The sequence below is a fragment of the Aythya ferina genome (genome assembly GCF_964211825.1).
Source record: "Aythya ferina genome assembly, chromosome: 4".
Taxonomy (NCBI): Eukaryota; Metazoa; Chordata; class Aves; order Anseriformes; family Anatidae; genus Aythya; species Aythya ferina.
Genome location: NC_140300.1, coordinates 70594994 through 70617160, shown reverse-complemented (window position 1 = coordinate 70617160; position 22167 = coordinate 70594994). Strand labels below are relative to the sequence as shown.

The 22167-nt window shown below is 41.5% G+C and overlaps 1 protein-coding gene across 2 annotated transcripts in view; it reads left to right on the top strand.

Annotated features, from left to right (window-relative positions):
- Positions 1 to 13556: 13556 nt before the first annotated feature.
- Positions 13557 to 22167, top strand: part of MANBA (mannosidase beta) — a 43705-nt gene continuing 35094 nt past the window's right edge. Inside the window, exons 1-3 of one of the 2 annotated variants that reach the window (XM_084516647.1) lie at positions 13557 to 13754; positions 20000 to 20094; positions 20597 to 20702. In XM_084516647.1, the coding sequence (XP_084372773.1) occupies positions 13572 to 13754; positions 20000 to 20094; positions 20597 to 20702 (384 nt within the window). In that variant the 5' untranslated portion in view covers positions 13557 to 13571. Of the gene's footprint in view, positions 13755 to 17694; positions 17749 to 19999; positions 20095 to 20596; positions 20703 to 22167 lie in introns of those variants that run through there. The other variant, XM_084516648.1, reaches the window with a different exon arrangement.

The following is a 22167-nucleotide window of genomic DNA, read 5'->3' as shown; positions in this document are numbered from 1 at the left end:
TGAGGCTGTGTTGAAGTGACTTTACTATGTGGGATGTTCGTTACCGTTGAAAAGGACTTGTTCAGCCATGCTGCCATTTACATTAATGACTATTTTAATGCAACAGACACTTTCCTCATGTCAGGTGACTAAACGTGAATAAAGACTCATTGCTATTGGATTTTTGTTCTACAAGAAACATTGTCTTGTGCCATTAGTTTATCTTTGCAGCTACAAGGGCATTATTAAACATCCGGCTCTCCTCTTTCCTGCCCTCTTCATATTTTTCCTTGTTTAATTTTTTTGGTCTCCATTCTTAACATCCATAGCTTCATTTTCTCTAGTCCTGTACTATCAGTTTATTGTGCACCTGTGACTTCGCACTGGCACCACTTTTGCACTGCTTATAGTTATGTACATTCTGATTCCTTGTCCCCACATGGATGTGGAAAGCTAGATGTAAAATAAATGTTAAACCTTAATTTTTATAAAAATTTGCACATGTAGTTTGGACATGGTTTGTTCTGGTTTTAAAATATGAAAGCGAACTTTTTGAAGTCCAGTTGGCTTGAAATTAAGAAACTTGGGCCGTCTTTAATAGTGCATGCCTCACTGAAATGATGTGGTTGTAGATTTGTTGATGAAGCTGCAGTTCATGCAGTGTTTCTGCCTTGCTAACCAAAGGTTTTTACTTGCACCGTTTTGCTGGAATTGGTTATACTTGAAATACAGCTGCCAATAGCATTGCTACTGAGGTAAAAGCTTGTATTTTTAAGCTGGTGAACCTGTTGTTCTTACCTTTTGGGGAACTGTGTTAATCTCATGCTTATTGTTTTGTCTTGGAGCCATAGCCACTGAAGTCACCTATGTGGTCAACTAGGAAGGTGTCCTGTGAGATGTAAGGCACCGGACTTTGTAAATCTCAAAGGGGTGTGGATGAGGGAGGGTGAAGGAAGGAGAAGATAGTAAAATATTACATGGAAGTGTTCTTTGGACCGCTACGTATTTCTCTTGTATATCTGTGATAATACTTCTGTGGTAAACTGTGGTAACTTCCTGTAACTGGAAAGCATGTTTTTGATGAAAGAATTATGGGTGAATTGCAGATGTTATAACTGAGTGCCAGAGGTCATGCTGAGACTTAAATCTTACATTTGTGAGGTAACATAGCAAGTGTTTTGTCCTTGAAGTGGTCCTGGGTAGCGTCGCACGCAGGCTCGCTGTGGAAGTTGCGTTTGGGCCTCACTCTTGAAGGAGGTGGGAGCTTGTGGGGAGAAGCTGGTTAGTGTAGGCCTGTGGGGAGATGAAAGAAGTTAAGAGCTTCTACCGAAACAGAGAGGTTAATTAGTGATTACCTCAATGAGTAATCTACCTACTGAAAGCCTAGGAAGTACATAGTAGGTCTTGATTTTAGAGAAATATACAGAGGAACAAACAGACAATTTGAACTTGTGAAAGCTGAAGGTTGTGGAAAGCATTGAAGTGAGTTGCCCTGTCCAGATCTTAATTAAAAGCCTTATTTTAGGATGTTAAACACGGTAATAGCTTCAGAATGGAGGAGCCAGGTTCACACTAAAGTCTTGAAATGGAAATCTAAATTTTTAAATGGCTTTTATTTGAGGGTATTCATAGAAAATGAGTTAAGCCAAGGTACTTAAACTTAAAAACATGTATCAAGGAAAGAAAGTTGTACATCAGTGTTTTTTTTTTTTTGTTTGTTTGTTTTGTTTTTTTCCTGAAGAGGTCTTGCTATGTTTAAATGGAATTTGAATTTGACAACATGGTTCCAGTCAGTTATTCAAATTTTACTTGAAAAAGTTTGAGTGACTTCAAGCATATTGCTGAGTCTTCTCAGAGTTGCAGAAAAAATTGATCTGTAGAATTGCTTAGAGAGGTTCGTTTTCTTTCCCTGTCTATTGTTGCATACAGCATCTTTGTCTGTCTTGGTTGAAAATGAGTGTAAGTACATTATTACATGTTTGTATAAGAACACCTAGTTGCACCTTGCTATTTTATACAAAGATCGTAGATGTTAGCTCTGAAACAAAAGTCTGGTTTTAAGCAGACCACAACAGTGAGGTTTGATTTCAGTGGAGGGATGGAGCTGCAGCCTGGCAAATGATTAAAAGACAACAGGTTAATGTATAAGTGTGCAGACATATTGTTAGATGTAAAAAAGAAATGGCACTAACAAAAAGAATTTAATGGCTTAAGCAGTCACAGGCAGAGGCAGTCTAAATAACTTCTTATTGTGTTATTTTCTGCAACTTCCATTTGTTGTTCTCTAGTAATTTTACTTCAAATTCTTCTTTGTTCAAAAAAGTCTTAAAAGCATCGTAATCTGAAGCAGATTCAATAGGTACATCAGATGTGTGGCTAGTGATTCAAAAGAAATCTCCAGACTGCAAGTCCTTAATAATGCTTAACACATGGTAAAAGCTGGAATGCAGCTGAAGATTTCTTGCTGTGTTTATAGGCGTTAGAACAACAAAAATGAGAAAAAGCATTTAATTTTTATCCATTAAGACTAGGGAAGCAAAGGGAACTGTCTCCTTTAGTGAGTTAAGTGAAGAAAATTGGCACAAGAGCAATGAAATGAGAGAAATAATCCATGATCAATAAAGGATCTCGAGGTATAAAGGTTTCACTAGAATATAGACTATACTGTAATCCCCTAAAGCCTGAACACCCCCCCCATCCCACAAAAAAAAAGCAAAAACAACCCCCCTGCTGCTGGTAGGAGTAATGTGCTTGTTTTGTGCTCTGTAGTTCTTGGTGCAATTGAAAGGATGGTATTTTACCCCAGTGCCTTTAACATAAACCTAGAATAGACATAAGTTGGAGAAGTGTTGGATTCTGTCCTCAATAGGCAATTGTTTGTTTAAACGGTAGTTGAAATTATGGCTGAAGTATTTAGAGTATAAGGCTGAGGGCTTATACACTAAGAACAGTGCAGGGGCAATGCAGAGAAAGCATGGTAAAGCAGGAAGCAAAACGGCAGAAATGTAACGAGAAGATACATAAGGTAAAGATGTGCTGCACATATTACTGTGAGGTGCAAATGCGTTGCTGTCAGACATCAGCACAATGCAGGGTAAAATCCACTGGCTTCAAAATAACCTGCAATAAGATAGCTGTAATAGTTGTAATTTTAAGTGTCCAAGTTAGCCTGCTGAAGAATACCAGTGCAGGCCTGTCTTAGTAAGAATAACTCAGGGTGTAGACAGATGAGCTGTTGCAGGTGTGTATGCAATAGTTCATCAGCTGCTGTCTTTTTTATTATTCCTCTCTCTCTCCTGTGCATTGGGAAAGCCTGACTGGGAGAATTCAATGTTGTATGCAAGCAGGGAAGCTTTTATATGAGGGAAGGGAGCTTCATCAGGAGACCTGGAACATTGACCAGAACGTGTTTTTTGACAACAGTTTCTGCAAGGTTGCTTTTGGCTGATCCCTGATCTGTGGTTGTACCTTATTGATGGGGGGCACTGAGTGGGGTACTTTAATCTGTGCTGAGGAAAAGAGAAGCTGATGCTTGTTTCTAAATCAAGCCTATTTTATTTTATTTTTTTTTCTGACCAGAGTAGCCTCAGCGTTTCTTACCTCACAGCATTTGATTCAAGTCTGAAAGAAAACCATGCTCATGTAGTCATGAGTCCTGTCTTGAGTTTTACGGCAACTTTCTGGAATGCGACTTTACTTTTTATTGCACAGCCCAGGCCCTGTTGCCATCTAAGTCAGGAGCTGCAAGGTGCAGTCTTGTGTACAGAGCTTAGCATGAGTCTATAACCCTTTCATCCTGACAAACGTGTGAAGGTGAATAGCAAAGATGTGTCATAGCTTTGGCATTTAGTTTAGTATGAAGCTGTTAATTCTTTGGGGAAGGCTGCTCTTGCTAAACTGAGGTCTACAGAATCTCCACAGAGCTGTTAATCCTCCTCTGATAACAAATACAGAAAAGCTAAGTAACTAATTCACAGGTACCTTAGAATTGGAAAATTCGAAGTATAACCATTATTTTGTTCTTTTTTTCTTATTGCAAGGTTTGGAATTCTTTTATTGAAGCCAGAGGTCCAGATCTCTTCATAAAATACTAGACTTTGTACTCAAAAGAGCGTTGAGGAAAGTATCACTGTTAGCTACTGTAGGAGTTCAGTTGACAACCTTAGTGGAGAGCAAGACAGCTTCCAGAACGTGGTACCAATACATCCTGTTAGAGAATGGGTGAGTTCTGGCTGGAGAACTAAATTTGGTGTGTGGGACTGAGTGCTGTTCAAATCTTTGTATCAGTGAGAGAAGCCCCTTAAAATGTTGCTCCTCTTAAGCATCTGTCTTGTCTAATTGACATTTTTTTTATTGTTTTGTTTTTGAAAGGCAAGTGGACAAACCATATACAAATGCATTTAAATTAAAAAACAAGATGCGAGTGAGATCCATGATGTTTAGAGGCCATCTTGCTTCAATGATGCTATGATCTGAGTAGAAAATCCTACCATGTAAGCTTACAAAAGCAGCCTGCCATTATTGTATTTTAATCCTTTGTGTGATTCTGCGAGCCCAGAACCCATTGTATGTAGAGGGTATAAACATAAGGCCCCCGAAAGACAGAATGACTGTGGCTTTCCAGATGATTATTTTGCACAGTTATTATGTGTTACTCTTTTAAAATGTGGTGGTGACCATCCTATTTGTTATAAGGGTAATAAAATCCTTAGGATACAATTATTTCTATATAGTTGGGTATAGCTTGGCATAAATAAGGCATGTCCAAACACTCAGAAGGTGGCAGTTCTACACGCTGATATACAGTAGTGCTATAAAAACCACTACTTTTTAAAGACTTTAATTGCAACGTGTAAGCCCATGGGTGCGCTTAAGTACATGCAATTTACACCAGTACAAGCCTCCTTTCACCCTGTATTTGTATGAAAATATTTCGGTTTTTGGGGTCATGGTTTGATTGGGAATGAGGTCTAAGCTGGGTAGTGAGATACTATGGGACAAATGCTGACACAGAACAAATTTAAGAGGGAGAATTTGGGTATAGTAAGTGTGACCTTTTTCTATTGCCAGCCGTATTAACTTATTTTATTAATGTTTTTTACAGTTTGAGTTGTATTTCATGAGGATATCCCTAAGTCTTGTTTACACTGTGATTTATGTTTCCTGAGAATCCATTCCAAATTCATTGAAAGCTACACTTCAAGGTAGGGTTACGCAATCACAAGCAGTTGAATTAGATGGGAGGTAGGTAGTTGACTATTACTTAGATAGTTGTTTTTTTTTTCTTGCTTTCTCCACCCCTAATTTATATGCTGCCCCTTGAACTCAGTGTTGTAGTGTTAAGGATGGGAATTTTTCATTGTCTTAACTTTGTGTTTATAAATTGGGGAAGAGGTCAATGTGTGTTCTTTTGGGTTTACCTATAGATGATATAAGAAAACTCGAGCTTTAAGAAAATGCAGGTAACCCTGAAATGTATTTGTACATGTAATGTTCTTTGATACATAGTGTAGAAAAATATTCCAGGTTTTCAGAACAAAAACTGATGGAAAAACAGCTTTCTGGAAAACATTGACCAGGTACCTTCAAACTTTGGGATGTTAAAGTGTTTCAAGGAAGTTGAATCAAGGAAACTCAGTTTCCTTGAGATGATTTCCTTGAAACAGCTTTTTAAGCTGAAAACAGCTTTTTTTTTAAGCTTAGCTTCTGTGTCATCTTTCTGGCCGTAGATACATATCATGCTATTCTTAACTAAAACAAAACCAAAAATATAAAAACCACCACCACCAAAACAAACAAACAAAAACAGGAAGATGAAAAGAGAAGTTGCCATTAGCTTGAGATGGAAACATCTCTAAGTTCCCAGAGCAAGACGCCTCATGCAGAAGTGGGTTGGAGCTGACCCGTCCTCCCAGTTTTGTTTTCCCTCTCACAGCTACCCTGCAGTGTTTGCCTCCACCATTTAGAAACCTGAACTTCTTTGCACTTTTATTTTTATTTTTTTATTTTTTATTTTTTTTGCATAGTGCAGCCATGCTGTTAGGGCTTCTTTCTGCTGCTTTCCCTGGTCCAAAGGGGAATCTCTTCCCTATAACTTAGCTTGGCAGTGTCTGGGGCTCTCTGAGCAGTTCTAAATTCAGAACCAGGATTTCAGGCAATTGCTAGAGCACGCTGTGCTTTGTGAGGTGCAAAGACATGAAGAAAAGGGGAAAGGGTAACTGTTAGTAAAGAATATTTCTAGCAATCTTTAGAATCTCTTAAGCTTGCTGCAGTGGCTCTAGGTAGGAGGAAAGCTTTCAGAAATAATAAGCAGGTTAAGCTTTCTGAAGCTCAAAGTAAATGTGAAAGAACAGCTGCGTGTTAAGATTAGGAATCCAAAGTGCAGATATGCTGGGACAAAGTGAGGGGGAAGATCTCAATGTTGTCAGTCTCACTGAATTTGTAAAGAAAAGTTACGTAGCTTAGACTGATATGTGTATCATGGATACTTTAGGGTGTGGGCAGTGGAGAGAGCAGCCAGATGTACCTTCTGAGCCAGCTGTAGCTAGCTGATAAGCTCTTCCAGAAGAGCTCTGCTAGGAGGAAATAGCAGTAATCACAGTTTGTGGTTACGAGATCATGGATCATTGCCGGGAAGCTGAAAGGATAAACAGTGGATCAGCATCCTTGGTATTAAGAAAACACAGCAGAACAGAAGAGGTCTTAAAAAAATCCACAAGTTTAGATTGCCACCGGGACATTTCCTAAACAATCAGTGACTTCTCAGCAATGCAGTGGGTTTTTCACGTCCGTGTTAAGCTCTCCACTGTTAACTGTCAAAGTGGACAACAGCAGGGAGAAGCTTGGCTGCGCCCTTCTGTCCTCCAAATTACACCTCCAGGGCTGTGAGCAAGTAGGGAGGCCTCAGAAGGGGGTGATGAGAAAAACTGTAGTTATTTTTCAACTTGCTAGGCATACTGAACTACTACTTAGACTAAATTGCCTAAATAACTTTTGAGTTTTTTTATTGTGGGTGGGGGTTTGTTTGTTTTTTAGTTTGTTTGCTTTTAACACTTTAAGTATCTCTGGTGTGAATGAAGTTCCTCAGGGCATAGATCCAGGCGTTGAAAACTGCATTGGTCAATATGACCACTGCTGATGAAACCATATTCAAAAAATGCTGAGAGAATCGGCGTCATAGAACAGTCGGTCCACTTTTATTGACAGATAAATTTTCAAGATGATTTTGCATCTTAAACCGTTAAAGATGAAGAAATTTTGTAAGCGCTTAATAACCTTTTGGACTCATGACAGTTTCCTGTGATGAAGAAGCGTTTTAAGCTTACCTTTGGAAATTACTGTTTGCTGAATGCTCTTTATTTTGCTAGCATGTAAAAAGTGCCCAAAACTTAAGTGTCTGGTCACTCTAACTCATTAATAGTTAAAATGTGAATTACATTCAGAATATAATGGAACTTCTGTGAAGTGAGACATCAAAATGCATGCCGAATATTTATTTACATTTACATTTATTTCTATACATTTACACACCATACTGAAGTTATGGTGTGGTGTTTCCCACTTCAGTAGGGCTGTACCAGTTCACAAATTCCTCTTTACTGTGCTTATAGCCATAAAACTACTGTCTGACTTCCCACTTCCAGTGCAGGTATCAAAATACTCTTTAACCTTTTGAATAGTAGCAAATCAGGATATTTGTAGTCAAAAACAGTACTTATTCTCTTTTTGTTGTGGTAGTCTTAAACCTTGCTTCCTTTTTTTTTTTTTTTTTTTTAAAAAAAAAAAAAACAAACATGTATCACTTTTCCACAGGTGGGCATGTATAAAGTAGCTTTTTTTTTTATATATTGAGACATTTAAAAAAAAAAAAAAATAGAGCCCATAGTAAAGTATGTCTGCTTGGTTAACATGTGTGAGTCAGTTTCTGTAATTCTTATGCCTCAAATCTTTGTGCCAGTGCAGTGAGTGATGTGGTATGTAGCATCCTGAATGGCACAGGAATGTAGCTCCTTTACATTAAGGGGTTTGCACTGGAATTGTTTAGATGAGTGAAGATTTTTTGTAGGTAGGCTGCAGGTTGTTAGGATTTTACTGTTGCCCAAGTGGGATGTGAGTTCATTCAGCAGAGACTTCCTTGGTGAAGAAGTCTAGCAAGTCTCCTAGATGCTAAATCACTGTTTCAGGAGGGGGAAGAAGTGACTCTGGAGCACCAGCAGTTTTCAGTAAAGTTATTTTGCATGTTCCCAGGGGCTTGTGGAAATGAATGGGAGGAGCGGGTCCTAATGATCTCTGTGGTGCTGCTGAAGCAGGTGTGTTACCCCCACTTCAGTTTGAGAAACAGAGGTCCTGACCTGGTCCGTCTTCAAATCCATTTAAGTTTACTCATCCAGTTTATCGGCTATAAATTTTTTGTTGACATCCTCATAATATTCACCTGCAAGGAAAACATCCATTAAAACAGCAGGATGGATGTGCCTCTCATATTTCAGTGTAAGCTGTTTGGTATGTCCTGTGCTCAGCTGGCAAGGTGCCCGGCGAAGCACACCACATCAGTAACACTCTGAAGCCTCTCAAACTTCCGTCACGGGAGAAACAGTGTGCTACCTCTGACACCGACATTTTGAGGGATTTAATTGCAGGTGTTTAGGGACGAGTCATATGTTGTAGTGTGGTTACAGGTGACTAGTTTCAGACCTCTGAGAGAGGCCAAGCAAGCTGTTTCGTACTGTTGTCCCCACATGTACTGCTGCTTTCCTCTAAATGCCAGAGAATCAGTTTTGTTTCCAGATAACTTTTAAGTTTTAATGAGAGTTCACAGGTAGCTTGGACAGCACCATGCCTAGTCTTCAGACGGTAACTTTCTGCTCATGAGACAGGGTGAATGACAATGGTCAGTGTTATATAATCTTATAAACAGATTGATTGTCTCAAAATTGTTCATAAACCAAAGAGAATAAAAGCTGGGAGAAATCCATCTTCTAAGGAGGCTGTCGTTAGAAACCTGATCATTCTGGCTTTTAAGATCCTTAACGCCTTTTGTGTCTGTGCCCTGGAAGGTGGTACTCTGAAACCCGAGTCCTTTGGTTTGATCCCATCTCAAAACAAGATGCTATGTAGAGGTAGAAATACAGCTTTTTCCCTGGCATACCTGATCAAATTTAAGGGCATAGTCAAAGTATTGGCTGCCTTTCTGCATATGCAATTTTAAAATTCTCATTGCCTATTTTTTTCTGTTTCCCCTCCATATAGCATTTGCCTAGAGCAGTAGCTTCGCTTCCACATACTTACCTTGAATTGCACATGATTATTAGGGCTGAGTAATTTTGTTTGCTGAGGAAATACCCTTGCAGTGACTTACAGATTTTAAAATAATTATAAAAGAAACTTAAGGCCTGCCACTTAAGTTGGCATTTTGTACTTTTCTCATGATAACCTAGTACAACATTCTCTTCTAGTGATGTATTAACAGTGTCCTCATCTAAAAGCAATGTTAATTTAATTCCTCATTTTATTTTTAGCACCCTTTTGGGATGGAATTCAAGATAAACATAAAATAATGCTTGAAATCTGTTCTATCTGTCCATCCTTTACAAATCTATAGCCGTAAGGCTCCCTGCACCATATTTCCTTTACGCCTGCTGAGAAAGTAACTATTTTGCATAGCAGTTTTGTTTTGTAGAGGCAGTGATGAAGCAGACAATGTGCATTATGTTGAGGAGCTGTACGTAAGCTTTCATGCAGATGTGCTATACTGTCAGAAGGGATATATGATGGTCCAAACACCAGTCCTGTTTTTACACCAGTATTTATTCAACACATCTGCGTCAGTGTTGCAGGAAGAACAGCCGAAAGCACGACAGACACCAGTATGGTCAGATCATGCTCCATTTTATTACCCGAATAGCCTGACTTTTATAGTGAACTTAACAGGGGTGGGTGGATAGTGTCTCACACATTATTGGTCAAAAGCACTCAAACAACTACAAGAAAACAACCCCACCTGCAAGAAAACAACCCCCTTGTGATTAGCAGTCATGTAGACCTTGCCCTTGAAGCCAGCTGCTGGCAACAGTATTTCTCTAAATTCCTCAATTGGGCGATGTGGGAACACTGTCATGGGAACTTCTTGTAGTCGTCCTGGTAGCTTGGTTTGCTCAGTTGTAGCAAGCCATGGGATCTTTGCTGTTTCAAAAATCCCTCAACATGTCAGTGTTGCTGCATCAGTGCAGAACTCCCCAGAGTAGGTGACCCTTCAGTTGTCATGCTGCTTTGACAAACTGCTGCTGGTGGTGGTATCTGCAGTGGCGTACAAAAGACTGCAAGCGCCAGCATGGACTGGTGTGAACGCAAGTCCTATTTTGCTTCAGAGGTGGCAACCTTTAGCAGAAGAATGATACAGGGTGGACAGGTGGGGGCAGTAAGATCTTAAAGTACCGCAGCCAAATCTGTGAGAACCTGTTTGTTTAAAACCTTTGTATGAACTCACTGAACTTGAATTTGAAAGAGAAAGCATCTACAGCCTGTCATGATGATAGAGATTGCATAGCAATTGGCAACAAAGGACTTTTGGATTAACACGGCAGAATTTGAGCAGCTTCAATGGAACTACTCTGAATTTATTCTAATATAGCCAAAGGCATGGTTTTACGCGCAGCTTTTTGTCTTAGTTGATAAAGAATATCTGCTTGCAGTCTCATAAGAGTCGTAGTAACCTCCTAAATTTGTGGCATTTCAGAAAGATGGAATATGGTACACAACAAAAGAAAGCTGCACAAAAGATCTTGCTGTGTGTCTTAAAAGTTTAACACAGCCTTTCAGAATGTAGTATCTTTAAACGGTAAAAATGTCATTTGCTTAAAAATACCCTCAAACAAATAAACAAAAAAACCCTATAACTGAGACATGAAAATGAGACATGATTTAACTTGATTATAAGCCTTGAACAAGGAAACAGCATGTTCTCAGAATACTTAATTACAGCATTGTTTTTAGTGTTTTTTGTGTGTTGCCTCAGTCAGTCTTCGGCAGAAAAATAAAAGGCAAAGAAAACACGGAAGTACAGTAAACATCTTGAAATGCAGTTTCCTTCTTACTGGGAAGCTATCACATGACTTGCTGAAAAAGTTTTAAAAAAAAAATAAAAGGGGGGGGGGGACAAGGAAACAAGGCAGCTTGCAGTTGTTCTTCAGTAGCATTAAAACTTAATCCTCTATAAATCTGCTTCTTGAGAAATAACATCCCAGAAGATCTCTCAGGCAGCACCACAGTCTTTAAATGCTTTTAGTGTTGTATGAGTGAGTTTAAAGAAAATACACTGAGTTTTGTGACAGTCCCAAAAGCTGATTTGCATTACTCATTGACAGATGAGGGCAGACACAGAACAAGACTTTGTACTGTTAGTGTATAATGGATTTATAGTCTGAACTTTTAAAGGTGAGAAGACAGTTATTTATTTTGACTGAATTCTACAACGTGTGAAGCCAGCTGAGGTAACTCAATCTTCTACGACAGTAGTCTTTTTTGCCTGTCTTACTAAAAGATGGCTGGGAGTTCAGCTCAAATGGGACCTGGATTTCAATTAGCCAATATATTGAACGTGGATTACTCGGTCTTAAAAATACACACAGAGTAACTGTTCTCATAGCTAGATTTCTGCACAGACTCTGTTGTCAGTGTGGGCTCTAGTCATTCCTTTTCGAAGTTGGTAGCAGAGGGGTTTCAGAGTGATAAAATGAGAATCAGGTGCTGTTTCTTGGACCAGTATTTATTAGAACTGTGCTCTGAAAAAAAATCACCCATGGTTATATAGTATATTTTATACAAGAGATGTATGGAAGGGCTGGCATTTTTCTCTTAAATTGAAATGAAGGGTTGTCAGCCCAAGAGGACGTTCTAAATCTTCTAAGGACGTATCTAGGGTGGATTCTTAAAGTGTGCTAAATTAGTTGTGTGAAAGCAAGCAGCTAAAACAAACGAACAAACCAACAAAACCCTCGTTATTCCTATTCTTGTCTGTAGTTCACTCTTATGCTCCATGCTGTGTGCCAGGAGCAGCAGCATGTTTTCGTGCGTCACTCATACTTCATTCTTATGTGACTTGGAATATGAAGTGTATATACGTTGCTGAAGTAATTAACTCAGGCATCCCAAGGTGCTTTACGTATTCCTTCCTCTAATTTTACAGTCCATAATTACAGACAATAAGGAAACATAAGGCCAGAAATGGAAAAACAGAATAGAGATAAAACCCCACAGTTAGTTGAGGTTCCTTGGAATGGTATTAGTTGGTTGCATTTCTGTGCAGAATCACACGTATGATAAACTACGTGTGATAAACTACCTTTAGTAGTTTTGCTTGCTTTGGATGCACAGTGACCTGACTATTTTGTTTTAAAGAGGGGAAAAAATCATAGAGTAGCAGGAAGCTATGATCCTAATGGTAATGTTATGACTTCAGAGCATTTTGCATGATTTTCTGTTTTTAAGCACATTTCACCTTCTCATTTGAGTGTATTGTGCGACAAGTAACCTACCTGCCTTAGATTCTGATGTTGCTCAGAAGTGGAGTAAGAATTGTATAAATGAAAAATGCAAGGGCTATGTTGAGCTTATTCACGCAGTAGATTTCTGGAAGTTTCATTTAACCAGCTGTGCTTTAAGAAACAACAATAACAAACACCCAGAATACCCCAAGTATTAATCTAAGGCTGTGGAGCGGTGGCTGAAAGAAGCACTTTAAATTTCGTGTTGAGCTGCGTGAGGGGAATAAAATCATTTGCATCCAAAGAAAAGCAAAACTGCTTTCTAGCCCGCTCGCAGCTAAACAGGCCTAGGGGGAAATTAATAATGAAGGTTCATAGATACTCTTTGTTGTTTTGTGGTGTCATGACATTATTTCTAGCAGATAGCACTGGGGTTGGTGATTCTTGCAATTGCAAGGGCTCACTTTTCTGTATCTGTAAACACGAGATGCAGGGGACTGCACAGCTGCTTTTAGTGCAGCTTCAGCTGGGGGAAGAGCTCAGCAAAGTGCACACTTCTGGTGGTACATGGCATCTCCAGGTCCTGGTGGTGAAATGCAGTGAGAAGTGGTGGCACCGTGTGCTTTTTACTCCCTCCACTCACGCTTTATGTTTTTGGGCTGTGATGGAAGGGCCTGAGGTAGCGAGGGCCCGCAGGAAGCCTGTGGTGCGGTTTGAGGAGGGTGTCCGCCTCGTTTCCGCGGAGCTTGCCCTTTTGCTCCGCTGTGGATGACTGTGCTCGGCTTTTATAAACAAAACCCACAGCTACCGCCCTGGCGCTTCTCTGTCAGCACCCAGCGCGCTCCTTCACCAGCCTTCTGTTAAACAGGGCAGAGTTAAAGAGGCAGCACTGGGGGCCGCCTCAAACCCTCTGCCCCATCTCCCGCTGTCAGGGCGGCAGGGGCAGAGCCCTCAGCCCTTCCACCTCAGCGCCATCTTCCCTCGCCTCAGCCCCGTTAACGGCCGGCGGGAGGAGCCCGAGGCGCCGCCCCGGGCTTGGCGCCGACGTGGCCGGGCGGCCGCGCTCCGTCCCCGTTCCCCCCCACCACCCCCCCACCACCCTCAGCGGCCATGGGCGGCGCCGCCATCTTCTCGCTGCCGCTGCTGCTGGCGGTGGCGGCGGCATGGGGCGGCCCCGAGGTGCGCAGCCTGAGGGGCAGCTGGCGGCTGGGCAACGGCAACGGCTCGCTGCGGCTGCCGGCGGAGGTGCCGGGCTGCGCCTACACCGCCCTGAGCCGCCGGGGTCTCGTCCAGGTACGGGGGGCAGCCGCCGGGGGTGCCCGGGTGCGGAGCCTCGGGCTCTTTCTGGGACAAGCTGTAGGGCGGGAGCAAAGTTTGTCCTGATGGCATCACCCTGACACCGCGGCTCAGCACCTCAAGGAGCGTGGTGCTCAGCCGGGGTCGTCGCTGAGATGCCTTTTTACGAGGATTTATGTAGGCTGTAAGTGAAACAGAAGGCACAGAACACGGTGAAGCTAACAGGATCGTTTATAAAACTGATAAATAAGCCGCCACACTAAAAAAAATCCAAAATAGCATCCTGCTGTCCAAGTGTATCAGGCATACCTATATATCATCTTAAGGGCCCAGCGTTGCATTTCCTGCCCGGTATTTATTTAATCAATACTTTCTGAATTTAACGTTTTCTATTCTGTAATTGTGACCCTTGAGATCACCATCCTGCACTAACTAAAGTTAGGTGTGAACAGAAAGGTGTTAAAACAGCTTTTCAAAGCAAGGTTTAAAAAATGCAGCGGGCAGGTAGAGAATCCGTGGAGGATCAGCGACGAGGGCTGTGCCCCTTCATGCCACACAGAGTGCATAAGATAAGCTGGATGTCTCAGATGTTTGGCTGTGCTGTGAGGCAGTGCTCTAATAAGTGTGAATAATCATCCGGGAGAAACTGTGACCAACGCACTGACTCACGCACACAGCTTAATGACGGTACGAAAGACTCACATTTAACTACTCGCACATTAAGTGCTCTTACGAAGTGAGAAAATGGGATCGCTAATTTAGCTGCACTGCTGTAAACCGACTCGTAATTTCAGTCATTTCAAGCAGCAGTGTGGTATTTGGAAATGATGGTGAACTCTGGTGTGCCTGGGCAGGATCCCGAGTCTGCACACAGGTAGGAAAGCTTAGTCAGCCTGCAGCACACCTCTTGCGGATAGGAAGATGGGCACGAGGCTAATTAAATCGACGATGGTTATTTGTGGGCGATTACAACACATTTACGTCTGTGCAAGTATGGGCTTGCTCTGGGCATGTGCTGGTAGGGCCAGCTGTGAAACCACAGTGGTGTGGAAGCTGGCGCTCAGTTGGTGGCATTAGGATTAGCGTGTTCTGCCTGGGAGCCGAGGGGACCAACCTGCCTCACAGGCAGCAAACATGGGTTGTTTGGAGCGAGCTGGTGACACAATTCTTCGTCACCTTCCTGCTGCAAAAAAAGTACAGCACAGTTGTTCATCCAGAGTTTTTTTTCATTGTGGTGAAAATGCTTATGGCCAAACATTTTGAACGCAGCTGCCTAAAATCATATTTTTGTATTTATACAAAAGCGTGTACACAGCCAGAATTTTAGAGACAGGTTGCCCCGTTTCATCAGTGCTTATTATCTCTAGAAATCAGACTGTTTTAGGGTTGTGTCAAGTGTAGAATTAAGAGTTTTATTGCAGTTGTCCAAGTACAAAAGCTTTGATCCTATTTATTTATTTTTTCCATTTGCTCCGTTTGCTCCCTGCCATGGAGTGTAGAGCTTTTGTTCATCCCACTGAAATTGTAACTAGGACAGCAATCCAAAATCTTTCTGTTTGTAATCAAAGTGAAGATTGGTCTTCAGAAAACAGGAGAACAAAACTGGTGGGAATTAAATTCTGCACAGCAAGACCCATATGTTCAGGGGCCCAGTGAAGTCTGTTTGCTGTTCTTCTGTGTGGTTTGCACATGGCAAATAGCACCGCATCCTTTGCTTCCTTAGCCTTGGGATTTTTTTTCATGGGAGAGCACCCAAAACACAAGGGTAAAATAAATGAGTCTTGGGAGGACCTACACCCAGCAGAGGAGCCTGGTGGGTGCCCCACAGATGATGGGGAGGAAGGCATCAAAAAGAAGCTGCTGGTTTCTAAGCCTGCAAAGCGTGGTTTAGATTGCAAGAGTAGGCTGCAAGCAGCTTACTTGCCAATATGTGGTTTGTTTTGAATTTAGGTTGAGGCGCAAAGTGTTTCTGCCCAGGGACGCTGTAGCTGGTTGCACGTCTGTAGCTTCACGTCAATCGGCTGTGCAAGCTGTACGTTTGAATTGAAAGAAAGCTCTGGCACTGAGGGTTTGTTACTCATCTCTCCGGATCCTCTTAGGATTCCTTCTAGAGATGTCGGCGCTCTTTGGCTCATAACATTTGCATTGGATGAACCCATCTTTTTGAAAGCACCAAATGTACGGATCTTAGAAAACGCTCTTGGAGAAGATGCTTCCAAGGTTCCTACTGAAGTACTATTGTTTTGCTGTATTGTTTTAATAAGGTTTCATTCAGAATCAGTAGCTCTTATTACTGTTTGCATGTAAAATTAAAACAAAAAAAGGAGAAATGCACTTAAAGGAGGCTAGTAGTCACTTGAGTGAAGCCAGTGCAAAGCTTCTGAGCCTAAGTGCAGACATTTCACCAATTTGCAGCAAATCTATTGCTATCCCCAGATCTCTGAAAAAAGATTGGAAGATTGAGTTTTTAACTGTGCTGCCAGCCTAGTATTTTCTTTCAGGCACGGTTCTGATAAGCGAGATATATCAGCAGGTAACTCGTGCATTAGATCTTTGTGCTAGAAATAATAGTCCTCCTGCGTGTACTGCCCAAGTGCTGCTTGGTGCCGTTACTGCTGGCAGGTGACTCCTATAAAGTTTCACTCCTGATGAATATGGCTATTGTAGCTGGATTTTCTCATCTGCCAGCCATTTGCATTCATACAGAAAGGGTGTTTTGTCTTATTAGCTGTCACTTTGATTTGTAAAGAACTATTATAGGGGGTGTGCAACTGTGATGCTAATAGAGGGGCTGGATAGCAGTGCAGCTTGTGCCCCATTGTACAACCAGGGCGTGCACTTGACACAGAAGGTTGCAGTGGTCTCGGTCCTACTTGTGTAGTAAAACATATTAGAAGAGACAGAAGCTTGCATGTCTCAAGTGATATTTCTGCAGTTCTGTTAAGCAGTGCATATTTTCTGTAGCTGCTTCTGCGTTTATATGAAATACTGTGTTGCGTGTTTTCTGGCACTTTTTCAAAGCCCAGATTTTTCAGATCATGCCAGGTAACAATTGGGTTTGTTACCATACGGTTCTAACAGGTTAAACAGCAGCCATTGATAAAATAGTTCATTAATACAAATATAATTTTTTGTTGAAATGTTCGTACTCTGATGAGCAGTGTGAGCATATGTGGAAACATCCTGAAACCTTGGTGAAAATTAGGATGAGCAGGAGTTCCTTCAAATGCCTGTGAAGTTATAGTAGGTAAGAATTGTAGGTAAGAGTTGAGCCTTTTAAGTACAGCAAAGTGTTCAGAGAATATTAAGAAACGGCTATTAACGTCGTATCAATTATCCTAATACTAGTCTTGTAGCTTGATTCTGCCATAATATTTGGCTGTGTTCAGCTATATCACACCTTGACCATCAGGTGACATTCAGTAGCAGCTTTGGCAGAGTAATTACTGAAAGCAAACGGCCTTGGGACAGACTTCCAAAACGCATGGTCCACGAGCATGGCTCGCTCCTCGCTGCCACTGGGCTCAGCTTTGCCTCAAGCTGAGCTCGATGAAGAACGGGTACTGCTGCTTGAGGTGCTAAGGCGTTGGGGCGTGTAGGTAAGCATCCTAACTGATCTGCTTCAAGTCTGAAGTTGGCAACAGTAAAATCATTAAATATCTCCTGAAGGAGTTATTTGGCTATTCTGTGACTTCAGCAGGATTCTCTTAATGGTGTTCGTTATAAACTGTCAGCAGAAGTGATTTGTGAGAGGAGCTTGCAAGGCAGTTTCAATCTGGATCATAATAACGATAGGATCATGCCGAAGAATCTGCTTTTTATTCCTGTTCTTTCATTTCATTCTATGACAAGCTGATCTGCCTGCTGTGTCCTTCAGGTCTTTGTGCCATGCTCCCCGAAGCTGGTCCTGCGTGCCCAGCACCACACACGCAGGCTTTGAGCCTCCCTTGAGATGTGTCCGTGTCTCCTCCGTTTCCTGCCAAGCTCAGAGGTTCGTGGCTCGTATGACCGCGGCTTTTCCATATCCCCTTAAGGTCACTGCGAGGAGGAGCTTACATCAAAACCCTCGGCTGTTTCATCCTGCCGGCGCTTTTCATGTCCTGCTACCTGCAGGGGAAATTGCTTCCTTTCACTGCTCTTCAGCAGTTCTTCATCTCGGCAGGCTGTCTGCTGCTCGCTTACAGCGCTGAGGATGGGAGTAGAGAACAAGCAAGCAGGGAGCTTGAGCAGATGAGCGTTTTTCCCAAAATTGCAAAGAGCAGGAAAACGCAAGGCTGTCACGTTCGGTGGGCTCTAAAAATAGCCGGAGCTGGCTCCACCCCGTCACGGCTTGCTTCCAGGAACATGTTGAGCTAATGAATGTGAAGTGTGTTTAATACATGTGCAGTCTATTGCTTACCATCCTTCCAGTTCTGCCAGTGCCTTACAGGGCTCTTAAATTTGTCTTTTTCTTCATCCAGTTTTCTGAAATGAACCTCGAATTTTAATAGGAGCTGATGTAATGCGGGAGGAAATTCTATTTCAAATAAATCCAGCCAGCTTGACTTGTATAGATACATCTGCCAGCACTCAAAACCAGTTTGTTTTAGTAATGAAGATGCCAGTAATCTCATGAGTTTATTGGAGAAGTCATTTTTCTTTGTTGTGGTCCATTTTCCTCGAACATTGAGAGGATTTGTACACTTCCGTAAGAGCCCATCTGATGATGTAATTTTTGCCTCTGATGAAACTCTCCTACGTGTCTGTCTGCTGTTAGATGAACAGTTTTGTGTTCTCCAGATGTCAGGTCCTTCTTCTGTGACATCTTTAACATCCAGGCTTCTTGACGCTGGTAAGAGATTGTGGCAAGAGGTTTGATTGATAGAACACAACATGAGGCAAGGCTATGACTTGCCCTCTCTGTGGGCTCAAGGACTGGCATTTATATTGCTGCAGGACTCAGAGGAGATTATGCTGCTGAGAAAAGACACTAAAATGCTGTAATTCCATATTTTTTTTTTGTAATTTTGCTCTGCTTCATAAATAGGCTTGTGTCTATATTGCAGAGCCTGCCCCTATCACAAGTGTGAGATGTAAAGCAATGTTTTTCAGAAGAATTTAAATCCAGAAGTGTCAGTATTTATACTGACTCCTGAAACGAGAAGAAAAATTGAGTTCCAGTAAAAAAAAAAAAAAGAAAGAAGTGGACGGATTTTCTTCAGCATGGATGTGGATGTTTGGAGCAGCTGGTGAGGTGTGCTGGTGCTGCAGAGGACCCTGCCCAAAGTGACCCGTAATGCAGCCCTGCTCTCTCTTGGTAGCTGGGTTTGAGCCCTGTAGTCCAGAGGAGGTTGGTCTGTGTTTGGGGAAGGCAGCTCAGCCGTGCAGCTGCTGCCGAGGATGGGACCGAGCTGTCGGTGGCTGTCCCAGATCCCCCCACACGGAGCACATCTCCTCTCCTCGCCCTGCTGTGAGGAGCGGGGTGGCAGCTGATCCCTTCAGCCGAGGTGAGGAGCGCTGTGACCCGCCACAAGGTAATAACAACACAGCGTGAAGCCAGGCAGGCCGAGCACGTAGCTTGTACCAGCTGTGCCTTTATTCTTCCTGAGCAGCGTGACTAAAGGGGAAAGAACACATTCGGTATAAACGCAGCATTGTTCTCCAAAGGTAGTCATTTAATTTTATGCAACAAACCAGACTGCGATGTTTCTCTTTTTGCTCTCTCCCTCCTTCTAAACAAACCAATTTCACGTAGTCTTACCGCATCAGCACAGGTTGACACGAAACAGCTGGAGTATTTGCTATTATTTTAAACTGTAAGATTTGTTCACAGCTGTCCCCAGAGGCTATTTTTTTAAAATGCTATTTTTTTGCCTCTTTAAAATCCTTTTAATCTTTCTCCATCGTTATTACGGTCATCATGTTTCTGTTCCTCTCATTAAGTCACAAGCTGTCTTGATTTTTTTATTTTTTTTTTTAATTTCCAGGCCAGTCATTTCTTATATAAAGACAAATCCTGCACCTTCTATTTTCAGTATGAATGATTATAGCAAACAGGATATGACCTATATAGTTAAAGCCAAATATTGCCAAAGCTTCGCTTTACACATGTTATTTCAAAGGTAAAAAGAAATATCAGAACTAGGTGGGTTTTGCATTTGCAGGCTGTCCGAATTAAGAAGAGCTCTTCTAATGAATATTCATGTAGTAACACTATTACTAAATGAGTCATGTCATTTTCTTTTTTTTTGGTCTGTTATTAGGATCCTTATTACAGATTTAATGATGTGATGTACAGGTGGATCTCTCTGGATAACTGGACTTACAGCAGGACGTTCAAAACTCCTTTTGACATCAGGTATGCAATAAGGATATGTCTAAAATAGTTTTACAGTATCTGTCATGCAGAATTGCTGGTTAATCCGTCAGCTCAAAATCTACATGCTACTTCTGTATCTAATAAATTATGCAATAACGTACAGCTGCAAAGCTGCTGCTAAAGGATGCTGCAGGAGTTGCTTTTTCACTTTTTTTTTCTCCATTGTTAAAAATTACTTAGGAATTGCTGACTGAGGAAGAATAATACTTAGGCTAATTGGAAGCTAGCCCATCTGATACTTTGTGGCTGTGCGAACATGCTGTGCTGCAGACTTGAGACACTTCAGCTGTCATCTTTATTTGACTAAAGATATACAAGCAGCCACACATAGAGTCAAACATTTTTGGATATAGTTGAGACAATTGCCGCCAACAGTAGCGGAAATGTACATTTTAAAATTATATGTTTTCTGTCTGCTGCTAACTGTAGGTATTCTAACAGTTTTGTATGTGTATTTGTATGTGTATGTTGTCTTTTGTAGAAAGTGGCAGAGAATTAATTTAGTTTTTGAAGGAGTAGATACAGTAGCACACATCTTGATCAACAATGTCACTCTTGGGACAACAGATAACATGTTCAACAGATACGTAAGTAATGTGCTCAGTTCTGAAAGTGCTTCTGTTTTTCATTCAAAGCCCTTTTGTGCTGAACACTTTCATTTTCCAAGTACACATGAAACGAGGTGCTTGGACCCAGAAAGTGTTGACCTGAGGGCTGCACAGGGCATCAGATAAGTGTTGGAAAGAGAAGTCGTACTTCCCTTTTCAGTAGCAACAGGGTCAGAACTAGAGGTAAGTGTGTCTTGTTCTGAACAAGTGAACCCATGGAAGAGGATCAAGGATCAGTTCAGCTAATAATATAAGTCTTGCTTCTTGGGACCTGTCACAGCTCCAAGAAAACGTAAGCTTAAATTGGTTATATTAGCTGTAAATCTGCTTATTAATTGGTATTAGAATGGTTTACATTTGAATACTGAAATTGAAATGCACATGGTGCAAAGCCCTTACAAGTGTTTCCGTATCATTTGTTATATTGTTTTTGATTTTTGATACTGGGCTTTTGATAACATAGGCTGAGTCCAAAGATGTAAGACTATGTCAGGATGAGACTACTCATCATAGAATGATCTGGAGAGTGGCAAAGACATTAAAACTAATTCTGTAGTTTTAAAGTGTAAAATTATTCTGGGTACTTGCCTTTTTCTTAAAGGAATCCAAAAAAGGAAAAGTTAAAAGAATATCAGTGGAGTCATTGAGTTGAAAAGTAAATCCTGTGTCTTCATATCGCAGCGTTTACCATTCTGGCAGGTTTTATTGCAGAGGTACTGGACTGAGACATGAGAACTAGATTTTGCCTCCTGGGTCTGTGTGATCTGGGACAAATTACTCAGTTTCTCTGTGACTTAGTTTTGCCATCTGTGAAATAAGAAGTTTCGTAGGGCTGTTATGAAATTGTAATTATTTAATATTTGGAGAGTATTTGAGGGATTACTGGTAGCAGGCTCCCTAGAATTGGGAAGTGCTATTAGTTTGCTCTTATTTCTGCAACTTCATTCTGTCTCAGATTGTAACAGTTCATGAAATGGCCTTCAGGGTAAAACCAGGGTGAACTGTATTAGATTGCGTTGAGAACTGCTGCGACCCAGGCTTCTGCTTTGTTCACAATGTTCCACGATAACTATGTCTGCAGGAAAGTCTCTATGAAGGCAGTGTAAGGGGATGCTGTTTCCTTTGCAATTTTCTGCTGAATGCTATAGAATGGAAGTGAGTGATGCTAGCTGGGCTGCTCACACGGTGGAAAAAGTTGCCAAGATTTGGCTTGTCACAAATGAACGCTCTGAAGAAGAAACAGTTTTTAGGTGTTGGGACCCTATTGTCTTGATAGAACAAGACAATTCTGAAACTTAGATGTTTATCCTCCTGTGCAGCCACACTGGGGGTTTTGTGAGCCAATGAGGAAGCCCCCAAATGCTTTGTGTGGTGCAGACATGAATGTGTATCTCTACATTTTAGGCGCGGGAGTGGAAGTAGCATGAAATACAGCCTTGCTGCA